The sequence below is a fragment of the Cavia porcellus genome, unplaced genomic scaffold (assembly GCF_034190915.1).
Source record: "Cavia porcellus strain 051 isolate PalLab524CR breed Dunkin Hartley unplaced genomic scaffold, mCavPor4.1 scaffold_9, whole genome shotgun sequence".
NCBI classification, from domain to species: Eukaryota; Metazoa; Chordata; class Mammalia; order Rodentia; family Caviidae; genus Cavia; species Cavia porcellus.
Genome location: NW_026947492.1, coordinates 46,250,230 through 46,277,199, shown reverse-complemented (window position 1 = coordinate 46,277,199; position 26,970 = coordinate 46,250,230). Strand labels below are relative to the sequence as shown.

The 26,970-nt window shown below is 36.4% G+C and overlaps 1 protein-coding gene across 1 annotated transcript in view; it reads right to left on the bottom strand.

Annotated features, from left to right (window-relative positions):
- The window catches only part of Rab38 (RAB38, member RAS oncogene family), a 58,794-nt gene extending 32,051 nt beyond the window's left edge, over positions 1–26,743 (bottom strand). Inside the window, exons 1-2 of the mRNA XM_003468605.4 lie at positions 26,419–26,743; positions 4,576–4,856 (exon numbers count right to left, since the gene is read on the bottom strand). Coding sequence (XP_003468653.1) covers positions 4,576–4,856; positions 26,419–26,620 — 483 coding nt within the window. The 5' untranslated portion in view covers positions 26,621–26,743. The remainder of the gene's footprint in view (positions 1–4,575; positions 4,857–26,418) is intronic.
- Positions 26,744–26,970: the final 227 nt, after the last annotated feature.

The window sequence follows — 26,970 nt, the reverse complement described above, 5'->3', positions numbered from 1 at the left end:
GCAAAAAGAAGCAAAAGAGGAAAATTTTATGGGTTCTTCCTAAGCAAGTGACCTAGAAATTTTCTAAAGATAATAAATGTGTTTAACAGTTGCTAGAAAGTTCCAAAAAACTGAGCAGTATGAAATATTCATGCTCCTACTCATACACAGAAAGCCAATACCATCTCAGGGACCACAATTGGGTATACAGAATTCATTTTCTTAGCAAGACACACAACATTTTTCCTTTAGCTTCAAAGGAAAGACCAAAATTAGACAGAATTTCATGCAAGGAAGCTTCTTCTTAGGGCACGAATGCTCTTAGAACTTTTGAGAGAGATGTGAACCTAAAATATCATTATATTTTAGACAGAAATAGCCAAAGAAATCCATCAGGTACAAGACATAAAATAGAGGAAAGAAAGAATAGGCAGAAACACAGGTTCCTTCTGTAAATTTGATTCTTGTCTCCACTATTAGATAGAAATAGCTTCTCCATTATTTCCCAGCTACTGAGTTATTTCCCTGGTGACTTACTTTTGAACATAGCCACTTGTGAAATACTGTACTCTCAAAGTAGCATGGAATAGACTGGAAAAGATTAAGACCCAGAAACAAACAGTTCCACTGATATACAGCTACCATATACATTAAAACCAGGAGCAAACAGTGAAACCTGGACCAGCAGATGGGCTGTAAAAACAGAAAGTGGATATCGTATATGTAGTGGGATCAGACATGCTGCATCTGAAACCTGAATTTTCTCCTAATGGTTATTACTACTCTAAAAGTTGCATAACTGAGGATAAACACAAAATCTTTAAGATGCAGTCAGTGAATACCAAGAACCTACCAGTAAATTGGTTAGTGAGTCAGAAGCATCAGTTAGTCACATGGGCCTAGACCACAGGCCCAAACGTTGGGGACGCATTAACAAGAGGACCAAGCCCCAATGAGGCAAATCATCAAAGTATACAATGAAGACTAAACTTGGGAGCAAGAATACTAAAATTTACTACTAGAGTAAAACTGATAAAGAGAGCAAAATGGATAAAGTTTTTCATCTGTATAAATGTATACTACAGGGGCTGGGAATTTAGCTCAGCGGCATAAGCTCCTGCCTTGCAAGCAGGCAGTCTTGAGTTCGATCCCCGGTACCGATAAAAAGGGAAAAGGCAAAAGAAAAAATGTATACTACAAACCAGGAATAAGAACATTATTAATAATGATGCTAGGACAATAGGCAAAAACTCTGAATTTTTGGGAAATATTGGGACAAAGGATGACCCCAGTGATACCTAGAGAATCCAAAGCTAGAATACAAAGAAACACAGTTGAAAACCAGAAAAAAATTCAAAAATAGATAACCAAAAAAAAAAAAAAAAAGAAAGAAAACCTGATTACCTGATTTAAGAATGACTTTTTTCTTTTTTTTCCTAGCTTTTAGTTTCAATGTTGGATGATATAAAGTTAAAAATCAGCAAACTTAAAAAAATTTTTTCCCCTTAATTCACTAGTCCGCCAGAGGTTAATTCACTAGTCCAGCAAGAGGAGTAGGGATAAAAACTCCCAAGGGAACTTACTCCAGATCCAGAAGATGGCAGCTTATGAGCTGGATTGTTCAAAGCAGACTGGAAGATGGTTTTAATGATGAGTTCCTCTAATCCTTTCTAGCTTCAGTTTCACTGAAGGCCCGGCTTTGGATGATACCCAGAGAATTTCTACAGGATCTGCCCAGGGGCACAAAGCTTGAGTTTGTGGCCTTAGGCTCTTTACAAGTTTTGGAAATGTTAAAAAAAAAATAGGAAATCAGATGCCTATCACCCGCCTGATTATGATGTCATTCAAGAACTCTAATTGTTCACAGACTCACTAAAAGAAAGTTCTCTGTGGGAATTATTCTCTGGTCCCAAATGTAATCAAAGGAGGAATTTGGAGCTGTCCCTAAAATCTGGCATGTTAGCCTCAGGCAGATGGTTTGATCCAGGCCTCAATTTCATAAATGTCATAATGCTGTATGAAGAAAGTCAGCAAAACTTTGCTCCAGATCTTTAAACAGATGACCATTCTACTTTCTCAATGCTGCAGTGTTATTCCCAAGCTTCCAGTGGATGACTCAATAGTAATCTGGTCATGGGAAGCAACTTCCATTAAGATATTCAGGACAACCTCAACATGCACTTTGCTTTGATGGGGAAAAAAAGATGTTGGACACAGGCTCTACCTTTAACAGTGAGCTCTTGAGCTCTCTTGGTCATGTTAGTTTATTAAATTCCATGCTCCCCTCCCATGCTATACAAGCTTCTTAAAAATCACATTTGTGAGGATTTGAAGAATTAGAAATTCAGTACCTAAGTTTGAGGGTCAACAGGCCTTAAGTTAATGAACATTATGTACTTAAGCATACAGAATTTGACAATGTATGACTGAACAAAGATTGTTAATGTAAAGTGGAAAAAATGTTGAAAAGATTCTCAGCACCACAAGCCATTTAAACTCTTCCCATAATTCACAGGCTTTTTTCTTTCTCTTTTCTTTTATTATCACTTAATTAATATTGAACTCACTATATATTTCACTTGTGTCATTATATGCTGTGCCAATGTTCTGGGTATTTTCAGTGCCTAGAATACTTGGCTGGCACATAACAGATATTCAGTGATATTTATTAAGTGAATGAACTATGGAAGACTGTCCTTCCCATAAAAATCATTCAGTACAGTTTTTCTTTAAAATGTAAAGCAATCAACTGAGAAAAGGAGTTCTCCAAATCTCTTACTGCTGTGTGCCTGGAGGGTTCTGAGCTGGAGAGTGGCTCTTTTTAAAAGAAAGGGATTTAAAGAAAATGCAGAAGCTGTGAGTTGAGGGTGTGGCTAAGAGAAAAGGAAATGCAATTCACCTGTCTTTTGAGATTCAAAATTAATCCCCAAAAAATCCCAGCTAATGTCCAAGAAAGTAGACTATTAAAAAGTGTCATATTTGTTTAATTTCTGTAGCTTAATCATATCTGAGTTTTGCTCTACCTGTCTCTCTTGACAGCAATAATCCTTCAAAAAACTAAAAAAGGCTCAGTAACATCTAAGAAACAGGAGATGATAGAAGAATTCTGAGAAATAGGGCAAATACAGAACATTTAGAGGAAAGGGGGCAAAACATGCTAGAAAACTGGAAATTCAGAAAGAAAATAAGAATATGGAAACTAAAAAATTATGTAATCTTGCTGTTTTCAAAAGTTAATGATGTTCTGAAGTCATTTTTTATTTTCAACCATTATAGTTGCTACACTAGGACACGGCCTCACCATCTTTCCATAGAAACATACATAATATCTGGGTAACTGTACGTACTTCCTCAAATATTTAACATTTTTTCCATTGTTTTTGAAATACCTAGTACATGATCAATATCTATAGTCACACTTCTGTGCAATAGAACACCCTCGGCCTATTATGAATGCTCACCACACAAATGATACTTTCAAACCACTTTCTGATGATGTTTACAATTGTTTATAATAAGGCATAAGTATGAACTTCATAAGTAATGATAATAGTATCTATCTTATCATAGTTGAATTTCAAACAAATAGGACAGAACATTTGCTCTATAAATAGGCCCATAACTGTAAAGCACAAATTAATAAAATGATCATATTATATACTACGCAGATTATAATCTTAATAATGTAAAACATTATTTACTATACAAAAAAATCAGAAAATATACTGAAGCAAGATGGTGGATATGGTAATTACCTTGAGTCATTACCCAATGTACACATGAATTAAAGCATCATAAACAGCCTCATCTACATGTGTATTACGTATCAATTAAAAATTAAAATTTACCATGAAACATTTTTTCCTCTGATACTGAGATTTTTTAAAAATATATGCAAAATCAAAAGGGAATAGCACAACAACCATGCACCTAATCAATCAGATATTACTGAGAGGCACACTGAAAAGTATATTATACTCATCATACCAACAGGACCCTGCATCCTCCAGGTCTGCATCTTCTCCTACCTCATGCTACTTATGTCTCCAAGGAGGGTGAGCAGCAGCAGCCATATTCTGTACATATTACTTTCTCCCACCACACCAATCCAGTTTTCCAATGTTAAAAATCTCTGTTACTGATCACTTTATTTTTAGAACAAAGTACAATTGCTGACATGCAGGTGAACATATTGAATGTTAACTGCATAATGTTAACTGTATTAAAGAAAATGACAAAGTGTGTGGCTCATTTCTTTCACTTACTATAAAATGATACCTAACAGGTGTGTGGTGAGAACTAAATGCAAAAATGGGTTTAAAACATGCCTGGTACACAGGAAGCACTCAAACATATCAAACATAATAATCAACTATTATCAGAATAACCATGGCTTACTCCCTTATTCACAGCCATCTTAAATTGTGGATAATAACTCCTGCCCTATTCCTCCATAACTTTGAGATGAAAAAAACGCTTAAACCACTTTGGGAACTGTAAAGCCATGGACAAACACATACCATTATCATGATAACGATTATACTCCATTGTCTTTGTGAATCTTGCCTATAAATTAATCCTTTAGAGTCACTTTACCTTTGCTGATGTTTCAAACCATCCTACAAAACCATGCTCCTTGCAGAACTGGTCCATCTTGAGGCCATTGTTTATGAGCACATCCTTCCCCTGGTCACATTTGTTAGCCAATAAAACCACTGAAACTGGTTTGCCATTTGGGAGCGTTAACTTTGAGTCCAAATCATTTTTCCACTTTGCTACTGCTTCAAATGTGGCCGGCCTGGTGACATCAAAGACAATGAATGCACCCATAGCTTCTCTGTAATAGACCCTTGTCATGTTTCCAAATCTTTCTTGACCTGTCATCAAAAAGAAACAGAATTCAAAAACTTATCACAGTCAGAAACTGAGTCATATATTTCAAGTTCATGTGTACTTCAGTATGAGCAGGTCATTCAGTAAAGAACTTTATTGCTAATTTTTAAAGAATGAGTTAAATAATCAGTCCCACATCTTTGCTCTTAATAATTGAAACCAAAAGGAAATTTATTCATTTAACAAATACTTAGTGAGAAAGCACTGCATATCATGTGCATATCTAGAACTGCTAATACAATATCTCACTATCAACTATTTATATCTAATGTACTATTTACCATTCATCATTTATACTTAAATAAACCAAAACTAAATAAAATCTTAAATTTAGTTCCTTAGTCACAGTTATATTTCAAGTGTCCTCCAGATAAATGTGGTTTCTGGATTAAATGATGTCAGTAACAAACATCTTCACCAGTACAGGACATTATGTAGGGCAACACAGCATTAAACTCTTGAGACACAATGAATGAAACATGAACATTCCTGCTATCAAGAAGCTTAAATTTTAGTGGAAAGGTAGATTACTATGTAAGAAGATTGTGTATGAGGTGTGATCAAAACTTACGGTTAATGTGCAAATTTATAAAACTTTATTACAGTGTAAGACACATTGTCACCAATTATTCTCAAAATATCGCTCCTACAGCAGTTCTGGAAGTCCACTTTCATGACTGTCTTTACTTGTGCTTTAGCAGCTACCTTGATATTCTTAATTCTTTCATAATATTTACCTTTCATGATCATTTTGACTTTTGGGATGAGCCAGAAATCTCCGAGTGAGTAGACTCAGTGAATAAGTTGGGTCAAGATACATCATAATGGTCTTATTTGGCATAAAGTTCTGTAAATGTTTTAAAACAAATTGAGGTATTGAAGCAAACACAAAAAGACACTCAAGAAAGAAGAGTTTCAGAACTCCTTGAGAAAGTGGCAAGAATGATGGGATGAGTAGGTTTGAAGTAAAAGGGGAAAGTGTTTCTAAGGAGATTAATATCAGTCTGTCTTTTACTGTAATTCTTTTTCATTTTTAACTTAGATATTCATTTTTTATCACATGTTTTGATCACACCTCATATGTTTAAAAGGCATCTAAAACCTACTTGAATTAAAAGTAGTAATACTAACTAGCACTCATTATATATTTACTAACCATCATAAATATGATTTGGATAAATGATTATGAGGGTATAATTACTACCAATGATTTATTTGTTTACTTACTTATTGTGGTACAGTCAACTGACCCTATTGCCTTAAATATGCTTAACAAGTGCTTTATCTATGAGCTACACCCCCAGACATTATTTTTACTTTAAAGTGAGAAAGTTGGGGCTGGGGATTTAGCTCAGCGGCATAAGCGCCTGCCTTGGAAGCAGGCAGTCGTGAGTTCGATCCCTGGTACCGGTAAAAAAAGGAAAAAGACCAAAAAATAAATAAATAAATAAATAAATAAATAAAGTGAGAAAGTTGAAATGCAAAGTATAAGTAACTTGCTTATATTTAACAGATGGCAAGCTTGCTAAATCAGAATTCAAACCTAAGCAGTTTGATTCCAAAGCCTACTATTATTTACTAGCATCGAATATTTCCAACAACTAAACCACAGTCTAGTACTATCTTTCCTCTACATTTATATACAGAACAGCCTATTCAACCCAATTTGACAGATGTTTATTGAAGATGTTCAGTACTGATGACAGCCTCTGGGCTACATTCTTAGGATACAACAGTGAACCAGCTAGCAATCTACAATGTACTGGATAAGGAAAGCTCTCTGACACTGCAAAATTTTTATTTAAAAAAATAACGGACAGTCATTCTAGAATTAGTTGCAATCAGCTAGAATCAGTTTGCTATTCAATTTTCTAAAATACAAATTCCTTAGACTCTGTAAATTAAGTGCTCCTCATCTGCAAAATGACTATAAGAATAAGAACCACAGCACTGTTCTGTGGAGAAATAAATTAACACATATAAAACATTCGGCACATTATCTTAGAACTAGTAAACATTTGAGTTTTTCCTTCCCTTAGTTAGCACATTAAAAATATAACACAAAATATGATGGTAAAAATCAGACCTGAGTTAATGCCAAAAAATTTCAGGTATTTCAGCTGAAAAAACAAAAACAGTCAATAAAATCATATTATTTCTAACTCTGCCAATAAGCAACTTCTACTAGCAGTTATGAAGACAGAGTTTATATTTCTTTTAAAAACAAAATTCCAGAAGTGTGTAGCCAGACAAAAATTTTAATTCTGATCTAGAAATGCATGCATGTTAACAATCTTAAGAAATTATATAAACTACAATAGAGTTAGGTACATATTACTGTTCTTAGAAAAAACAGAATGCTAAAACTGGATACTATTTAACAAAATGTAGGTACATATACCTCTAAGGATATACAAATTTTGAGCCAAGGATTTATGACAATGAATCTTAATATAAATTACAAACTATTTTGTAAATTATGTTCACAATGGCATTAGCATTGGTATTGAAGAGGTAAAGAGGTCCCTAAACACTAAGCGGATAAAATCAGAGGTTCCAGTGTAGTTATAGAGCTGTATGCTCAAGCAGATATTACCAACAAAGAGAACTAGCTCATGACAATCCAAAATCATTTCTTACATAGGCTGTACACTTTTCAAACTTCCCACAGCCATCTAGTCAATGAAAGAAAGGGGTAAAACACTCTTCATATGACACACAACCCAAAGATGAACTTTCACTTTTCCCCAAAGTTTTAATTTTTTTCCTTTTTTCTAAATTCCTGATGCAAACAGTGATCTCCTTTGATACCATTCAGTATGAGCCATGACATTTCAGAAAGACAGGACAGGGGAACTCTATGTGATCATTCGGAACTCCAAAGCCCTAAAGGCTTTTTAAAACAGATGTCTTATGACATCTGAAAGATCTAATCAGATGAATGGCAAAGTCATGGGTTTTTCAATAATCTGCTTGACTAGAGGTTTTCAGAGTTTATTCAGTCAAGAACAAACTAAAAGAAATATATCTTTATCTCCTTACTGCAGAACTTTTGTTAGGTGCTTCAAATTGGTGTTTTGAAGCCAGCGTACTTGATTTCAATGGGTCATTTTTCTGATTATGTCAAAAAGCAACAGATAGTCTTGAATCTTCATAGAGATTCAAAAAGGGAAATGTGTGTGGGTTTGTGAGCCTACATATGTCACATCAGAAATAAGGAAAAAATGGCTTATTTCTAGAAAGAAAAGACCTTTGTATATTGAGGTCACTGGGCCAGCCCACTTGGAAAGTTCATATTTTTGGCATTCCAGCAAAGGGTCACATTCAGATCAGACTGTTTTATCCCTCCTTTGTCAGCTGACAGCCCTCTCTGCTGTTTCTTATTAAAAGAGTAAGAACCATGTGACCCTTAGTGAGTACCTACTTATGGGCAGAGTAAGGACCTGAAAAATTACCCTGGGCAAATTTACTTTAAAACAAAAGAATGTAGTTTAAAAAATCACCTTTGGCATTAGATCGCTCATTCAACACACATATACTGAACTGCTAATGAGGTCCAGAGTATACTTTGTGCTGAAAATTTGTAGTTTTTAGCCCATGAGGAATTTCTAAACTAAGAAACATCATACCAAATGCCTGCATTGAAAGTGATCCAATTTACTCCCTGAGGTCCCTTCCCTTCCCTGTGTAGATATGACTTATTACTCAGCTTGTAGCTCTTAGGGGTGTAAAGTGAAGAAGCAATCAATTGAATCACCAAAGTTAATGGGTGCAGTAACAATTTGGGCAACTTCATGGCAAAATTCACTGACTTATAGGGTCAGAAGTCATGATTCTTAATTTTAATCATGACTAGCCTTGAACAAAAATCAGAACAGCAAATATTTTCTCTTGTGTTAAGTGAGCCTGGTGTGGTTGAACTCTAAGGCCCCTCCTATCTTTCGTCAGATTAACTCAAACTGTTGCTCTTTCCTCACACCTTAAAATGGTCCATTTTGTATCAGACTCAGCTAAAAATACACAGAACCAGCACAACTATATTGTGCATTTAATGGTATTTTCACTTCACAATTAGTACTCTATGTATATTCTTAAGAAGCACAACCAAGTAGTAAATCTAGTTAGACATAAAACCTTGGCAGAAAGCATAGCAGGTTTTTCTATCCTTCTGATATCTGATCAACTACTTTTGTGATCTGATTCATCACTTCACCACTGTGAACCTCAGTTTCCTTACTGGTAAAATAAAGAATCTAGACATATGTTCCAAAATAAATGGCTAGATATCCCAAAATAAATTTATTAATGCTCTGGATAACTCGCGTTAGCATCAGAAGGTACAAACTCTCCACCTCCTGCTACTATGCTCCCCAATCTGATTTCTTTACCTCCTATTCCTATGTTCCCCAATCTGATCATAACATCACCAGCAATACAGCTTGAGTATAACAAAGATAACACCCAGAACGTTATCTTCAGATCATCATCTTCCAACTCACTCCTGACTCCCTCATCTGAAGGATCTCCAACAACCCACCAACATCTCCACTTCAAAAGCAGCTCTGCCCTGTGCCTTCTCTTCTCTGTCAGCATTTCTACCACTCCAGCTCAGCTCCTCACTTGGACCTCTGACAGCTCCCTAATTGTCCCTCATCACAATGCTCTCTTCCCAGAAATGAATATAAATATAGGTCTTTAGACAGTTGTCATCTGATACCATAAAAAGTCATGTGAAGTTTATTTATAGAATACCCATTCCTGCCTGTACTATCCCCAGATTCTTATCATGTTGGTTTCTTGTGGGACTCAAGAATCTGCATTTTTAAACACATTCTATTTCTATTCTAAGTCATTTAAAGGTAATTCTTACAGCTATATTCATCTGTTTTGGATATCAAATGACTTATGCAGGCTATGAAAAAGAGACTTTCATTAACACTACACAAAAGGTTGTATATCTTTTGGCTCTAATCACTTTTTCAAATTCTTCTCTTGTCACTTCCTTTAAGGTATTTCATGTTCAAGTCACCTTAGACTACTCTTTCTTTTTAAGACACCTCCTATATTACTCTAGATTTTCTTGCCACTTACATCTCAGTTCTCAAATCCTTACTTCTTTCATTTTGTTCAGTGAAATTTTATGTATCTTTCAAGGGTAACCTGAAATCTTACCATATTTGCACAGCCTTCCCTGACCTGAGAGTTGGAATCATTTACTCTCTTTTTTGTGACCTCTTTGTTTTCTTTATCCCACACAGTGAGTATCTGTACAATTTATATTCATGCTTCAGTTTCCATCATCATTTTGAAAATCCTGGCAAGCAGGTTAGTCATGTTTGATGTTGTAAAATTTAAGTGTTATTTCTTCACTTTTTGAATACAGGAAGACGTAAGACACTATGATGTAAATAAACTGAAATTAAGGTTCCTTCTTTCCCTAAAACACATCATCATGTATTTTTTAATTACTGTTTTACTGACATATTTACTCTATATTCAATCCTCACTTCTAGTAAATAATCTATAAACCCCCAGTGAGGGAGAAAATTGATGTTATTCTAACATAGTTATGTAAATATCTGTTGCAACAAGTTTCAAACTACAATGTCACATTTCTGTATTCATGTTCATTGTCAAATACTCTTTTGTAATTAGTGTACTATACTACAAATAATACGTGCTTTGGGGGCTCATGAAACAATCAGAAGACCTAACGTCAATGATATTTTCTAAATTTCTAAGAATGACAGCATAAAAAGCAAGAAGTCAATATATAACCAAAAATAAGCATGGATCTTGCACAGTGATCTGGAAGAAAAATATCAACTAATATAATTGTTGCAATTGTCACACTGATACTGCATGGATACTACAGTGGTGCTTGGTTTTTGAAAATCAGGAAAAATTCAGAGTACTAGAATTAGAGTCAGGCTGACATCCTAATGAGTGACATTTTCTCCAGTTTGGGGGAACATATTTGACTCACCGATAGTGGTTGAAACTCTTTCTGTCTCTACCACTTTGCCTTGCCAAAACAGCAATAGAAATGTGTCAACCACTATTTTTTGCAAGTAATCCACATGTAAATCCTGGAATTAACCTTGTATGATTGTCCCCTTCAAAACCGCAGGCTGGGGGAGTCTGGGAAGATGGCAGAAGACTAAGTAGCAGAGTAAAAAGCCTCTCTGAGAGAAACAGCCTGGATGCTGGAATATGACATTCTGGAGAATAAAAGCAGGAAAGATGTAGGTCCCCTTGACCCAGGAAGAAGCTAAAGTGAGAACTGAAGCACACAGAAAGAATTTTAAAAAAAGAAAAACTTGAACAGAAGAAGGCGGTAGCTGGCGGTGCTCTCCCCAGAGCTGGTCCCACTGAGCCAGAAGCACTGTTGGAACCCAGAGATGTGCAGGCACAATGAAGCTCGCGGCTGACAAGCTTGAAAGCCTTAGTGGGAGATGTGATGGCAAAGGGGAATAGCGCTCCAGAGAACTGCACTAGCTGGCATGCCCAAACTCGCCTCAATGGTCTGACTGGAGTCCCACTGTTTTGACTCATGGGAACCTCAGGGGCTGTGAAGTTGGAGATCAGTGAGACCAGCAGAGAGCAGAGCTGGAAAGGGACCTGCATTGGCCTGTGGTGCATGCTGGGAACAAAACCCTTCCACAGGAAAGGAGTCGACATTTTGGAACCAGGCAGGACTGGCAGAAACAAGGTACTGCAGAGACCTCAGTCAGTTGTTCCCTTCCCAGACAGGATTGGTGGGATTGTGGCCTGGGTCACGCCCCTGGCTAAGACCCAATAAATTGTCCCAAATTGATTCCTTATGCAGAGCACACACTAACACAGTGAAGGCCTCAGCAGGTTGACTGACCTAGAGGGGAGTGGCCAGCATTCACCGACCCTGTTTGCATCACAATAGCACACTGGAGAGGGCAGGATCACCTAGCTAAAGAGCTTCAGAAGAATCATAGCCAACAAAGAAAGAGACTGGGGCCTTCTCTATATCCTGTATGGAAGAAACAAAAAATATGAGAAGAGGAAGCAACAAGAAAAAGTCCTCAGCCCCAACCCTAAGAACACTGATCCAGGAAAAGTAAATACAAAGGAGGTTGAGGACAGCAAACATGCAACATTGGACACACCACCAGTGCACATAAAGAGATATCTTCAGGACCTCATAGATGAGTTCAAAAGTGAAATATTTAACCAAGTAAAGCAAGACATAAATAGATTAATAAAAAAAAAATGGTAAGCACCTCTTAAGAAGACAAAGACAAAAGAAACACACAAAAAAAATGACAGAATCGTTGATGAAGAATATAAAGAAAACATAGAATACATGAAGCAGATTCAAAGACATTACCAGGAAATTAAAAACTCCACTGAAAGCTGGTAAAGCTACTTGAAAGAAACTAAGGGTAGATTATCCAAACTGGTAGACAGGTTTGCAATGTGGGGTTAGGAAAGGAAAAACTTTTTAAAAATAATAAGGAAACAAGCAGTAACAATACAATGGCTAGAAGATGACAAGAGGATTTATAACTTGATAATAAAGAATGTGAATGCAGAAGCCGGGGTACAAACTAAGGAACTACAAAGGCTATTCACAGAAATAATTAAGGAAAACTTCCTAAACATAGGAAAAGTAAATGATATTCAGATGGATGAGGCATACAGAACTCCAGCCACCTACAACCAAAACAGAGCTACACCCAGGCATATAATAATGAAGATCCCAGAAATTCAATATAAGAACAGAATATTAAAAGCTGTTAGAGACAAGAAACAGATCACCTATAAAGGAAGGCCAATCAGAATTACGGCAGACTTCTCAACACATACTATCAAGTCAAGACCGTGCAAAATATTCCAAGCCCTGAAAGAAAATAAGCTCCAGCCCAGATTGATGTACCCTGAAAAACTGTCTCTAGAAATTAATGGAGAAACAAGATGCTTCCAAGACAAAGAGGATTGGGGGAAATTTGTGACCACCAGTCCAACTCTACAGAGAATACTGCAGGGCATTCTAGAGAGAGAAAAAAGTACCAGGATCCCAGGAACACTCTCAGAGAAGCCTCAATGAATAGAGCAGAAAGCAAGAATGAAGAAGACAAGCAGACAACTAATGGCAGAAAAAGAGCACAACAGATGAGGTAGAGAAGGTTGGTTATAATCTCTAATATAAATGGCCTTGATACACTTAATTTTAAAAAAAGAGAATCACAGGTAGAGTAGATCAGGAGGTAGGGTCCACTGAGATGCTCTTTATAGGAAGTATAATTAACGTGAAAAAGGGTATATGAACTGAAAATCAAATGTGAGAAAACACTGCTCTATGTGACAGGGAACCAGAGATTAATAGGGGTAACTAGACCAGTATTTGTGGATAAGTTGGAAAGATAGGCTTTAATGGGTAAGGGAATACAACTAGAGATCAAATCCAGGAGGGAGAAGGTTCAGAACCACTTAGGTAAATACCAAGTTGTTCCCCCAATTTAAAACTGAGGGAGTTGATGAGATCCAAAAATGCACAGTGCACCCTGGGGAAGTGAAAGGGGAAAAATAGTCTTAAAAATGATGGCAGAAGATATTGTTAATAGTGTATCAAGAATTAAAACCCATATTACTCGCATCACTCTGCTTAGATAGATTTTATTCTGTCCCAGTTTGTCTACTTGCATTAGATTTGAGGGCACAGACAGCTATCCCAAAAACATCAGGATACAGCACAGTAATCATCTTTAATTTCCTATTGACTTAATTTGGAGTCCTATATGACTTATACTGTTTTATCATGACTCATCTTAGTTAAATCTGATTTGTTTCATTGCTGTTTGGTATGGACAGATTTTATTCAAAACTGTTATGATTGAGAGTATCAAGTCTAAGAGTATAGGCAATTATACTGCAGATGACAAGATTCACTATGATACCCATTCTGGTTTGATTACTACCTATTTTTGACACTATTTACAAAGTTGGGTTTTTATTAATACTGTTTTGTACTGATAAATTCAATTATACTATGTCTGATGATATAGCCAATTCTATTGAAGATAACAAGAGACAACACAGTAACCATGGTAGAACTCCTTGTACAGTGATATTATATGTCTTTTTCATTTCATGTGTTTATAGGAATATAACACGTCTTGCTTTGTTTGTTTCTCCCTCTAATACAGAAAAGTGGCATGTGTAGAAATACATGTTAAGACTCATGCATACGTAGAACCTATAAACAGTTTATGAGACCTGATCTTATGATACAGGATGAAGTGAACAAATACTTTGAAGAAAAAGAGACACTAGAGACACTGATCCTGGAGTGTCATGATGTGAAACCCAGCAATACTATTATTCTTTGTTCAGAGTGATTTTAGCCTGTTCGGGTTTGTTTAATTGCAACATAAATGAAAATGTGGATAACTGCATGTATGTTTAAGTGTATAGGAATGATAACCATATTACTAAGTTTTTGTTGAATAGTTGAACAGAACTGTTTGCAGTCTTGCTGTATGAATTCCCACTTTATATGTTCCATTTTTGTATCCTGAATAACTATTTGTAAGAGGACAATATGCAAACATCAACTAGTGATTTCTTATTGTTTATTTTTTCTTTGAAAGTATGTATTATTTCTACCTGTTTTCTGTTTTGTTTAGTCTCTCTTTAAATAAAATCAAAATTACTGGATGATACACCATCATAACCAAGTTTCTGTAGCTGTCATGACAACCACTGCATTCTGTACATAGTAAGAGTTCAGTAAGATCCCTTACTGAGTTGAAGGAACAACCCCCAAGCCCTCACCCCTCTTTGAGATGATAGTTGCATACTTACCAAGAACTGTCTGCTCAATTTGTTGCTTTCATCACTTTGTTTCTGCTCGCATTGAAATTACTCATCTATTCTCATTTATGAATGGGTATAATTTTCTAAGAAGTATTCTAAGAACTTAATCCTAAGAACTTCATGATAATTATGACTTATTGTAAAGAGACACAACATAAGCAAAAGTAAAACAAATGTAAATAATACTCTTATATGATGAAAAGTGTTACAAAGAAAAAGTTGGAAAGGAAAAAAAAAGGATGTTGGGGTGGGAGCATATCTGAACAGTTTGGACAGTGAAGAACCACTAAGAGGGTATCATCTTAGCAAAGTTCAAAACAGGTAAAGCAATAGGCTCTATAAATATATTGGAAAAGAAAGTTTTAAACAGAAAGAATAGCAAGTGAAGAGATCTTAAGGCACAATGATTCTGGAAAGGATTTGGGAACTGCAAGGACTCTTAGGTGGAAAGGACTGTGTGGAGTCAGAAGATGGTAAGATAAGGCAAAGAGATCAGTAGGTCCAGACAGATTCAGACCTTTAATTCTAGGTGAGAGTGATAAGTACAGAAGGGTTAGAGCAGATCAAAATACTAATTGGCAGAAGTGAATGGATAACTGTGGCTTCAAAATTCAAGAATGGCTTGAGGGAGTTGAGGTAGGTAGAGAGAACAGTTAGCAAGTTATTACAATAATTCAGTCTAGAGATATTGATGTGTACCAACATGGTAGTAATGTCAACTTCAGGAGCCTTAGGTTTGGGGCATCAGTGCAGGAAGGGAAGGAAGGATTCAGATATGCTAAGTTTGAGATGTGCATTAGTATACATGTTAAGTAGGTAGTTGTATATAGGAGACTAAAATTTCAGGAAGAAGTCAATGCTGAAAATTTAACTTTTTTTTCCTTAATTTGTGTATCCCTTTGTCAGATTAACCTTGTTTCACCTCTAGTTAGTCACTTTCCTAAATAAATACCTTTAGATATCCACTACTGTCCACAGAAGATGCTAATAAAAATGCAAGAGGAGCTGGGGGTTTAGCTCAGCGGCATAAGCACCTGCCTTGCAAGCAGGCAGCCATGAGTTCGATCTCCGGTACCGATTAAAAAAAAAAAGAATAAAAATGCAGGAGATGCTAATAAAAATGCTAAATAAAAATGGAGCTATGTGATCCAAATAGGACTTAAAGCAATTTGAATCATTTCCCTACAGCTATAAATTGGAAGATGCATCATAAATACAAAGATTTTGAAATATCTTGAGAATTGAGAGCCTTTAGATATACACACACATTATACGTAGTAGATAATAATGTTCAGAAATTAATTTACAGTCCATTAGTCTCAATTTTCTAATCTTTAAGAAAAGCAATATGCTGAGATGCCACTTCTTTCACAGTACCATACAGCATAAAACACTGCTTTAATTTCATGCATTTATAACAATTTTATAAAAAGTTCTAACAAAGTATTTAGAAATTTATAAAATTGACATAATTGCATTTTAAAAGAAATCATGTTATTGATCCATCTTTCTAACTGTAAAGCTTCTATGGGGTTACCTAGGATCCTTTGTTTCTTTCTTTGGATCAGTCTAGTTTATTCATCTACCTGTACATGGAGTTTTGGGGAATGAGTAAGGGAAAATCAGGGATGTGGGGAAGTTTTGTTTTGATGTCCTAGGGGAACTGGAGCAGTGACTCAGGTGGTACAGAATTGGAAACATGTTTTTCAGAAAGGTTGTGTGTGTGTGTGTGTGTGTGTGTGTGTGTGTGTGGTGCTGGAGATCAAACTCAGTGCCTCATACTTGCCAGACAAGTACTCTACCACTGACTGCAGTCAGCCCAGAAAGGCTTTTTAAAGATGAACAAGTGTTAACCAGGCCAAATAAAAGAGCTCATTTATCTAACCTTTGTCCTATTATAGGATTAGGTTGTACACTTTGACCTACAAGTTAAAGGATAGTAAACTATGCCTTGTTTTGCTAAATTCTGCTTCTTATTTTGACCTACCTTCACTCCATCATGTCTCTCCCACTGGAACCTATCATCTTCCTTATCTATACCTAACCAACTTTTATCCATTCTTCAATGTTATATCCAAATTCAACCTTCTTTTGACTTTGTATTACTACTTGGCTCCATGCCGATCTCTTCATTCCTCTGATTCTATCACAGTTTTAGCCATTTAATCAAACCCTGACTAATACTAATTTTTACAAGCTTCAAATCTTTGCAGACTGTGTCCCAGTTACCCTGTAGATTCCTTGACTCCACCAGTTTTTCAATTACCATACATTTGTTTGTATAGTCTGGCCCTTAGTTTATGTCCTCGATGGATTTAAATAATAGAATGGCACTTGCAATTAATAAAGTACTTTTCACTTAATAAAGTAGCAATTAATACTGACTCTTATTCTCCAATGAAAACCTCATCAAGAAATAAGAGTAGATGGGCTGAAACTTTCTGATCCAGTTCACTTATTTTCTGTACCTACAAACTCCTCCGCATTAAGTTTCCCTTGAAACTGTTTACAGTTCAAAACCATCAGGTTCTTTCTCTAATTTGTTTAGCTCCTCCATTAGCAATGGCTCTCATTTTATCTTATGCTGGTTTTCATCTCAGGGGCAAATCTTCCCTCTTTTCAACACAGAAATAAAGTTAATAGGATATACTGGAGTAAGCTTAAGCACATAAGAGAATAAGACGGCAAAAAAGTTAATACTGATTTTTTGGGTGTCTATAAGCAGTACACATACAGAAACTAAGGTGAATTGATTATAGTGATTTACTGTTAAAATTTAAAAGTAGTCTCATTAACTGTGAATCTATATTTAAATTTAAGGCCACACATGTACATGTATATTTGAAAATGAGTGCCAATAAAATGGCACAGTACATTTTTTTGTTAGAGCTTTTCAGACTGAGATTCAGCACCAACAGCTTATGTGAAATAATCCATCTATATGGAGAAATATGACCATTAAGCAATTGAAGGTCCAGTAATGAGCAGAGGGAAAGAATGAAACTAAGTCACAATGAGACATCAACATGAACCAAGATAGGAGGATCAGCATCTCGTATTTTTAAATTAAACAATCTATTTCCACTAAATTATAAGTTCAAATGTGTTAAATTAAAAGCTGTCTTTAACTTAGTCAACATTGGAGACAATGCCTATAAGTAACCTTTAGAGATACTCTTATAAATTACACAAGAAACCATCAACTCCAAAACTTTCATTCTTAAAGACTTTCCAAATTCTTCTAGAGCTGTAATTCTCAAAGCATGCACCAGCATGCTCTGAGATGCCACAGTAAACTCAGAGAGTGCAAGATGATATTTTTTTTTTCATTTCATAGAAAACACAGTAATACTCAAGAGCAATTAAACACCTAAGAAACTTTTGGCTTACAGCAGTTCATACTTTGAACAGTGCTTTTTTTTTTTTTTTTTTTGGTGTCAACTTATCTTCTGAACATAAAATTCTGAAAGTTTGTGTAATTAAACAGAAATCACGTGAAAACCGATATGAATAGGAAACGAGGGTGTTAGAGTACATACTGTTTTAGAGGTCTGAGATACTGCTTCATAGCAAAAGGCACACATATGCCTGGATTAACCTGAAGCCACTAAAAAAATTAAATAAAAATGTTTCTTTTAGATTACCTGTTTCATTTACTTCACATGGTTAGGAAGTTGTTAGAACAAAATACTTCTGCAAACTAATGAACAGAACCATTAGGCTTTTTTTTTTTGTTGTTGTTGTTTTTTTGTTTAGAAGCACCATGAAAAACTTGTTTGACACTAAATATGTCGCGAACTATAAATTTGAGAACTTCTGCTGTCTTTAAAGTACATACATATAAAAACACATCACACAATACATGCATAGTTCCTTCTACTACCATAGAAAGTTTAATTTTTTCTGGTATCAAAACCATCATGAGTGTCCTTAGTTTTATTTTTTCAGTGAAAGATCATGTCCCACAAGCACTGTGTTTTTTCCTGCCTCAAAGTAGTAACAGATAGTTGTTACTAAACCAAGTCAACCATATGGTCTCAGCAATGATATATATAAAGAATGTAGCTAATCCTCTAAATTTAAACAGTCTTTTGAGATGTGAAAATTATTACACTGTTTTATGCTGCATTAGTAAATAGAATGTACTGGTAGAAAATAGGATTTGTAGCTTACATAAATATCAGTTCACATTGCAGTACTACCCCTAATCTGTACCACTTCTGAAAAGTCCTGTGTTTGTTTGTCATTTATCTATTTTATAGCCTATTTCAGCATAGTTGTCTTATTTCACCAGATAAACTCACTGTAAACAGTAAATGAAACGGCCTCCTACAAACATATATCCATGCCCAACCCTTAATAAATACTGATCATTAACAACACATTGTATTGCAGATGAAAATGGAGCTTCCAACAAAATTTAGCTCAATTAAACATCTCGGTTGTTTTAAGCTTTACCCCATAATAATTGAATTAGAATTTGTTTGACTCCCCCAGTCTATAGCATTGGCTTTGCATTACCTTGAGGAGACACACAAAAAACTAAATTCCTTATCATTCTTCCTGGGAGAACAATTTTACACTAGACTGAAAACCTAATTAAAAGTTAAATCCAAATATAAATGATGAGAAACAAAAGTTTAATAATTTATGAGGATAACACAAACCATAAAATCAGAGATTCAAAGGAAAAGGTAAGACATTTAGAAATATGGAGCCTTCTCAAATTTTCTCCCTCTTGCTTGCCTTTGCTTGGTGCTTCAACTTAGCATTTACTCTTTCTCTGCGTCTTTTCTGATTGTACAGTAACTTCATTAGTTAAATACCAAATAGCAGGGTCTGCTGAAAACCATGAAGGATACGTAGGCAGGTATGAAATAACTCTAACACTCTTAATGGGAGAAGTGTTGCAAAGGAGATAAGAAAAATCACAAGACTTGAGGAAGGAAGAAGTTTAGGGAAAATTAGGAAAGCTTTCACTGAGGCGTTAATCTTAAAAGTGGGAAGGATTTGGACAAGTGGAACTAAAAAGAAGGGCACTTGAGCCAGAAGAAAGACTATAGAGGCAATAAACATGGGGGTGAACAAAGAATACAAAGCAGTTTGAATGGCTAAAATGTAAGGCTTATAATGGACAGTAGGCAGAAACGATATGAGAAATGTGAGCAGCCAAGCGAATGGTAATTTGTCTACAGTGGTAAGCCACCATCCCCTCTTCTTCACTGCCTGAACTCCCACAGGCCTAAGCGGGCCCCTACTCAATTATCTTTTTACACTGGTACTTAGGACAGCACTGCAATACCTATTGTTAAAAAAGTTTTTAATTCTTTAAATCTGTTTCAGATAAGTCCTCAAGGATTTAACTTTATAAAATTATCTTTTAGAAAGTCACTACTGTATGCCATGTAACTGAAAAATCCTCATAAAATATGATTTTTCCATTTAATCTCCAAATAATATTTCATGCCAAATTATGGAGATTTTGTTAAGCAAAGAAGCAAAACTTTTAAGAATGGTTTTTAAGGTCATTCTCCAGTATTTACGGTAAAATAATAGAGGAGTCCCTTAAGAAAACTGGTTACCTATTTCTCAATTTTAAAAAAAAGTATATATCAATGTCTATAAAATTATGAAGTCTTTCAATCATGAACACAGTGAATAAGTTTATTTGTTTCCTTTTAAAGAATCTCTTCAACGATATGCCTTAAAATTATGGCATTGATGCAATAGTTGAGCAAAAAACTTTTCCTTGAACAAATATTCATGGAGCATCTATTATGTTCCAAGCACTGTGTTATAACCCACAGTTACAATTTGCAAGAAAAAGAAATTCCAACGTACTACTAGATTATTCGAATGTGGGGTACATGGAGTATGTTGGAGGCAAGGGAATGATGTCTCCCTTGGTCAGACAGAGTTTATAGAGCCATTTTGGAGGAGTGCAACGGACAGCACGGTGATGGATCCATAGTAGTTATCTAAGAAAAAAAAGGAAAGTGGATCTATCCAGAAGTAATTGTGTGAGGTACAGCACAAAGAGGAAGAAGATAGGTAAACAGAGACACAAAGATATTAGATGTAGCTGGTGATCATAGGTGAAAGACGAGGCTTGAAGAAGGAACAGAGATCTCATCATAAAAACCCTTAAATTTCACGCTAACCATATGCATCTCACAGTAAAAGACTGAAAAAAATAAGGAGGGCTCTAAGAGCTTTGAAAGATTCCACAAGTAGAATAATTAGAAGAGAGAAGGCAAAAGCTATAACCCTATGTTAAGACAACTATTCTCAAGTGTCAGGTGCATAATACCTTTATAACCAATCCTGGTAGCTGCTAAATATCAAATTGCTTTTGTTGAGCAATCATTATGTAAAGATACTATAAAGAATACGTCTATCTGGAAGAGGGAATTGTGAGTCTGAAGTTTATGAGAACTCAAGTTTGTCAGCATGAAATGTGAGTCATCTGAATATAGTATAAACCCACTTCCAGGGAATAATTCTGGTAAGATCACAGAGCTAGGTACGAGCACACAAAATATAAGACTAGCTAAGAATTCTTTGATATCTTTCTTACTTTTGATCTCAAATTCAGAGGAGGGATGTAGCATGAATATAAAACTAACCCTAATTGATAAGGCATGTCTTAGGTATAAATACTATCAACTGTTCTGCAAGAAGTGCTGAGTTTTTCCCCATATCCTTTGTCCACCTTTGAAATTTCATCATTTTTGCTTTCAGTACACACTCTTATGCCTATAAGCACATAACATGCTATTCCACACAGAAATCAGAAAATCTATAGTTAGCCAGGTTAGATACAAGGCAAGAAACTGCCAGGTAGAGAGTGCCCCAGACTTGACACGTGTATATTTTTTTTCTAGTTGCCAAATTTAGTTTTTCTGCATTTCTAGATGTATTACCTTAATGCTTAATCCCTACCTTATAAAACTCATGGGAGAATTACTCAAAAAATAAGATACTAAAGAGATTGTAAAGTCGGATCCCTCCAGTTGTGTTTCACAACTTGAAGGCACTTTGCAAACTGTAAAATAGCCTCCTACTGTGACCCAAATGAATGTCACAGCCCCTGGTGTGAAGAGCCTGGAAGCTGCCTAGGGACCCTGACTCTGGGTTTGGCCTACCATCAACTTGCTACTTTGCCCAGTAATAATGTTCTTCTCTGAGTTCTTGTAACAAAGCTGGTAGTGACAGTTACTATAGATGTACTCTAAACATTTTGTATGGAAGAGTTAATCACATGGTTTACGTTTACTCAGTTACATATGCAGTGTGGTGCACATTTTCATAGAATTCATGCTTTATCGAAATAATTATTTTTACCATATAGCTTATAGACCCCAAACATTAGCATTTTAATTGTTTCTGTCCCTGTAACAAGAACAAATGTAAATTAAAGAACCTTTATATTAAAAGAAGTAAACTTTTACCAAACTGCTATAGAATAATACTTTGCTCACCAAAGTTCTTGTGTCTTTTTTATGTCTGTATGACAGTATCTAGCAACCTGTTTTGAAATCATTCTGAAAAGGTTAATCCACGTATTACCTTAAAACAGCTAATACCTTTTGTCGTTCTAGAACATTTGTAAAGCATGGTCTCAACTTGTAGGTACACTTTGAACTTCTTTTATGAATTGTTAATTGAAATTTCATTTAAAACACTAAACTCTGTCACTTCCTGTTTCTTTTTTTCATTCAAATGTTTTTCTTACATATATTATAAAAATATATTTTACGACCTCTTACTGAAATAAACACTTGTACATGGCTTATGAAAAAAAAAGAATCTTATCATTAGAGTCATTCATTATTTGCTAGAGACTTTCAATAAAAATTTGCATAGTGCAAATGTACCTAATAAAATATTTGCAATCATAATTTGCTTTATACTCTATTAGGTATAGCATTGGGCTTTCTGATTTTTTGATGATCAACACTCTTGGGTCATTTCTAACACATGTTCTTGTTCTGTGGCATTTGAGACCTTTTTCTACAAGCTTGTCCAATCCCTTATCTTAGGCAAATTTGTTACCTCTCTTATTCTTGATCATCTATAATATGAAACAGATTGAACTTCATCCTTTCTATCTATATTGTTAGTGACCTTGATAAGTTCAAGATGGAAAATGTATATAAAAGTAATTTGTTATTACAATTAAAATAAGGTAATGACAAACATTTGTTCAACATTTATTATATGTCAGGTACAGCTTAATAGGAACTAACTCATTTAATTATTTTAACAAATCTAAGATACACAGATTCTGTTATGATACCCAGGTTACAAACAGGAAACGAAAGCATAGAGGATAAGTAACTTGGCCAACTCATGAGAGACATGTAGATAAAGAAGCTGGAATAACCTTTCATAAACTACTTATACCACAGGCAAAGTGAGACTAGGATAACGAAGCTGATAGGGACTGCAAGAGATAACATCTTACAATACCTGATATCACAGGAAAATAAAATAACTGCTATTTTGTAAATGAGGCACCTGAGATCCACCAAAGCTTCATGGATTGTTTACTGACAAATGCTACGTTTTTACAGTATGTATGACTTACAGTATATTTAGAATATGTCTGAAGTACTCTATTTTAATTTGAGGAAGGTAGAGCAAAGCTATTAGGAACCTGAGATCTGGATTCAAGTCATGTTTTAATTTTAGCACTAGCACATAACCATCTACTGTACTAGAAAATAAAATATTCCTGAGCAAGTGTAACAATATAATGTTTAGAAATGTTAACTGCTGTTACCAGAAGTGTCCAAATTCCAGTAGCTGAGTCACAAAGCATATGAAGAGTTTTAGATAAAATTGTATAGCTTTCAGTGAGGGAGATAACGGAGCAATTACAGTATCTACATTTGGAGACTCATATGTGAACTTTCCTTTTTTTTTTTTTTTTGGTTGATTAATCCACATAAAAAAGAAAAAAAAAAAACCCTGATAAATTCACATAACCAAGAATGAACTTTTCATACAATTTCTTTCCATTTTCTACAGAGTGGTACTGATACCCAAAAATTGGTTAGAAATCACAAGGATAAGGCAAGGATAACCTACCAACTAAATAAGGGAAACAGTGTCCTATCCCCATAGGCCAACTCTGTGGCAGTCACTCAGCAGTCTATGGGCACAAAGACCATGGTTTGATTCCAAATCATAGAATGAGTCTAATCTAGCTCTTCCACAAGGAGCTGAGTTGCCTTGGGGGAAGTTACTTCATTTTTCTGACTGTCGCAAAAGCTTCTGGCAACAAAACTGACCCAGCTGCTCCTGTATTATAGCGTCCTAAGATCTAGGGCAACTGCCAGTCCCTAAAGAGTTTGTGGAATGTATCACCTTGCCTTACAACTCCCTAATGATATTTTTTTCTGGAAAGACTTGCACGATTAGACTGTCCAAAGTGGCTACAAGACATTTATCACAGAGACTTCCTGGACAAATAAGACCCTATTTAGCATTGAGCCAAACGATTATCAAAAATCTATGTGAGCAAAGATTTAGCTAATATGTCTGATATTCCATCAGGCCGTGGCAAGTCCTGTCTGTCTTATTGACAACCCCAGCCCTTCCAGAGCTAGGCACACCAAACTCCATCATCTATACTTTATGAAAACACACCAAAGTTGAGCACAAAGGAAGAAGACAGGATGTGACTTGAAAGTACTAGAAGCAATATTTAGTTAACTACAGTCTGAGTGGGCAGTTGTGGCTGCATTTCAAATGCACTCATAACCTACAGGTTTCTCAAATAGCCTCAAGCATATATGCCTCACCATCATCTTCCAACAAGGCCTCACTTCCACCCAACCAGCTTTGCTTTCTGTGCACCTCCAACTTGTCCCACCAATCTTGTAAGCTTGAGACTGCCTAAGAAAGATTAGTTATAACTGAGGATTAGAATTCTGGTCCAAAGAGTCCACTATCAGGGTTGAACGTCACTGTACCTGTAAAATTGATTTTCCAAAACTTTGTTGAAGTCTTACTTACATACTTCTAAGCATATGGAATAAAGCAAGATTCAGACAAGAGCTCAACTCTAGGATTTGGGTTTGTAATCATTATCTTTTTTTTTCTACCATTCAGGTAAGGGAATGGAGACTAATGGAGGCAAAATATCCCTGTGGCACAATGTTACTCAGATTTTAAACAGAAGTACATCTCTTTTGAAACAGGAAGCTATTTCTAAACCCCATTCCTAGACACTTTTATGTATCTAAAAGAGTTCTCAGACAGTAAAACATGTAGTAACTGAGTACTATAAAGAGTAATAGTGAATATTTAAAGTCAAAAGCCCAATCAGCCACTAGTTGATGACGCATTCCTGTCACCAGTAACCTGATGCTGAAAGAACTCTCCATGCCTCCAAAAGCATGAATCTGTTCACATTCCAAGAGCTTTATCATAAGACCTGGCAACTCATTAGTCTAGGATCCCCACACCAGCAATGCCCTTTCAAAAATTTTCCACGTTTGTTCTCATTTCAAGTCATGATAAAACATTTCCAGGCAAATACACCAAATGAATCGAACCTGTTTTCTGGAGGAAGAAAATTGACTAGTTTGTGTGCAGCACAAATAAAGAAAGATTCCTGAGCCACAGACCATAAAATAGACATTAAGTGGGACTGTTTTAAGTGATTCATGGAGAATCTTGGAGGACTTTAAAACAGCTAGGCAGGAAGGCTCTGGATCGTCACTGTCTAACCCCTTTCCACTTAATAGGGATGGGAGTTAGCTGAAAGAACTTGCCCAAAGCCACTGAGCAGGTTAGTGAGTCAGCAGAACCAAGACTTGTAGAAAAAGGGTGGACATGCCCAGGTTGCAAATAGCTTTAGGTCCAAGCCTCACTGGGGCAAAGACACCCTCCACCCTCACTTTGGATTATATGTAACTCCAGGTACTAACTTCAGAGTCAAATTCTGATTTTCAAAGGTGTCAAGGAAAACAAAAAACTCATTTTCCAGATTGCTCAAAGACAGTTTCAGTGTTAAATCAAGGAACCTTATAGCTAATGTCATAGATCTTACCGTGGCTGCTTTAAAATGCAACACAACTTCCTTTTGATAGACCACAGAGAAGCAGAGAGATAGAAAGATAGAGAACAGAGAGACAGACGGGGAGGGTAATTTTGCCCCTGATGTATAGAAAGCAAATAACCCCAAACTCCCTTGACTAAAGAGTGTGGGAGGGAGGGTGACATTTGGGACAAACTGATAAAAGCAAGAATGGACAAACTTCAACTAGCCTGAGACTATTCCAGTTTCCTTTATACAAGGCTAGGAATTTTCCCCTCTGTGGGCTCAGCCACGAAGAGCATGAGTGATACTCTATGCACTGTCATTAGTAAGACTCCTAGTCCACAAAACCAATGAGACAGAGAACTAAACCCAGTTGCACTCCCTGAGTCCCCAAAGAGGCCTGCTCTGGCCAGAAATATCCCATAGGAAAGTGAGAGTATTAGAACCTTAGCTTCAAAGCACTAGAGAATGCACTGGAGTGAAACTTTCTGCCCCACACCCCCTCTGAAAACAAGTTTCCAAAATACCAGAGCTCTTCTAGAGAAAAGCCCTGAAGATTCCAGTAGATCTGCTCAGGGCTGGAACCAGCAGGGACCCGCAGCCCCGCCCCTCCCGCCCCGCCCTCCTCCCGCAGCGCTCACCTGCGATGTCCCAGAGCTGCAGGCGCACCACGGTCTCCGGGTCCCAGTGGAGCACCTTAAGCGCAAAGTCCACGCCTATGGTGGCCCGGTAGTGTGAGGAGAAGTTCTGGTGCACGTAGCGCTTAATGATGCTGGTCTTACCCACCCCCAGGTCGCCGATCACCAGCAACTTGTACAGGTGCTCCTTGTGCGGGGCCTGCATCCTGGCGGCCGGCCCGCCGTGCCGTGCGTGGCCGAGGAAGAGCAGCCTGGGTGGGATCGGCGCGGGACAGACACCCGGAGCACAAGTGTGGGTGCCAGGGTGAGGCTTCTGCGGCGGGGCGGGGGTTTGGGCGGAACTCCTCCCCGGGCTTAATCCTCCTGCCTACTTCGCGGTTTTGGAAGTGGGTGGAGATAGGAGTTTTGCTCCAGCCTGAAAACTAAGGGACTCTGGAGTTCATTTATTTGCATTGCGTTCTGCAGTTGCCAGAGATTTTCTCGCTTTGATCCTGACAACAAAACTGTGAGGTATGGATTTTATTTACACTGTTTTGCATAGGAGAAAAATGAGTG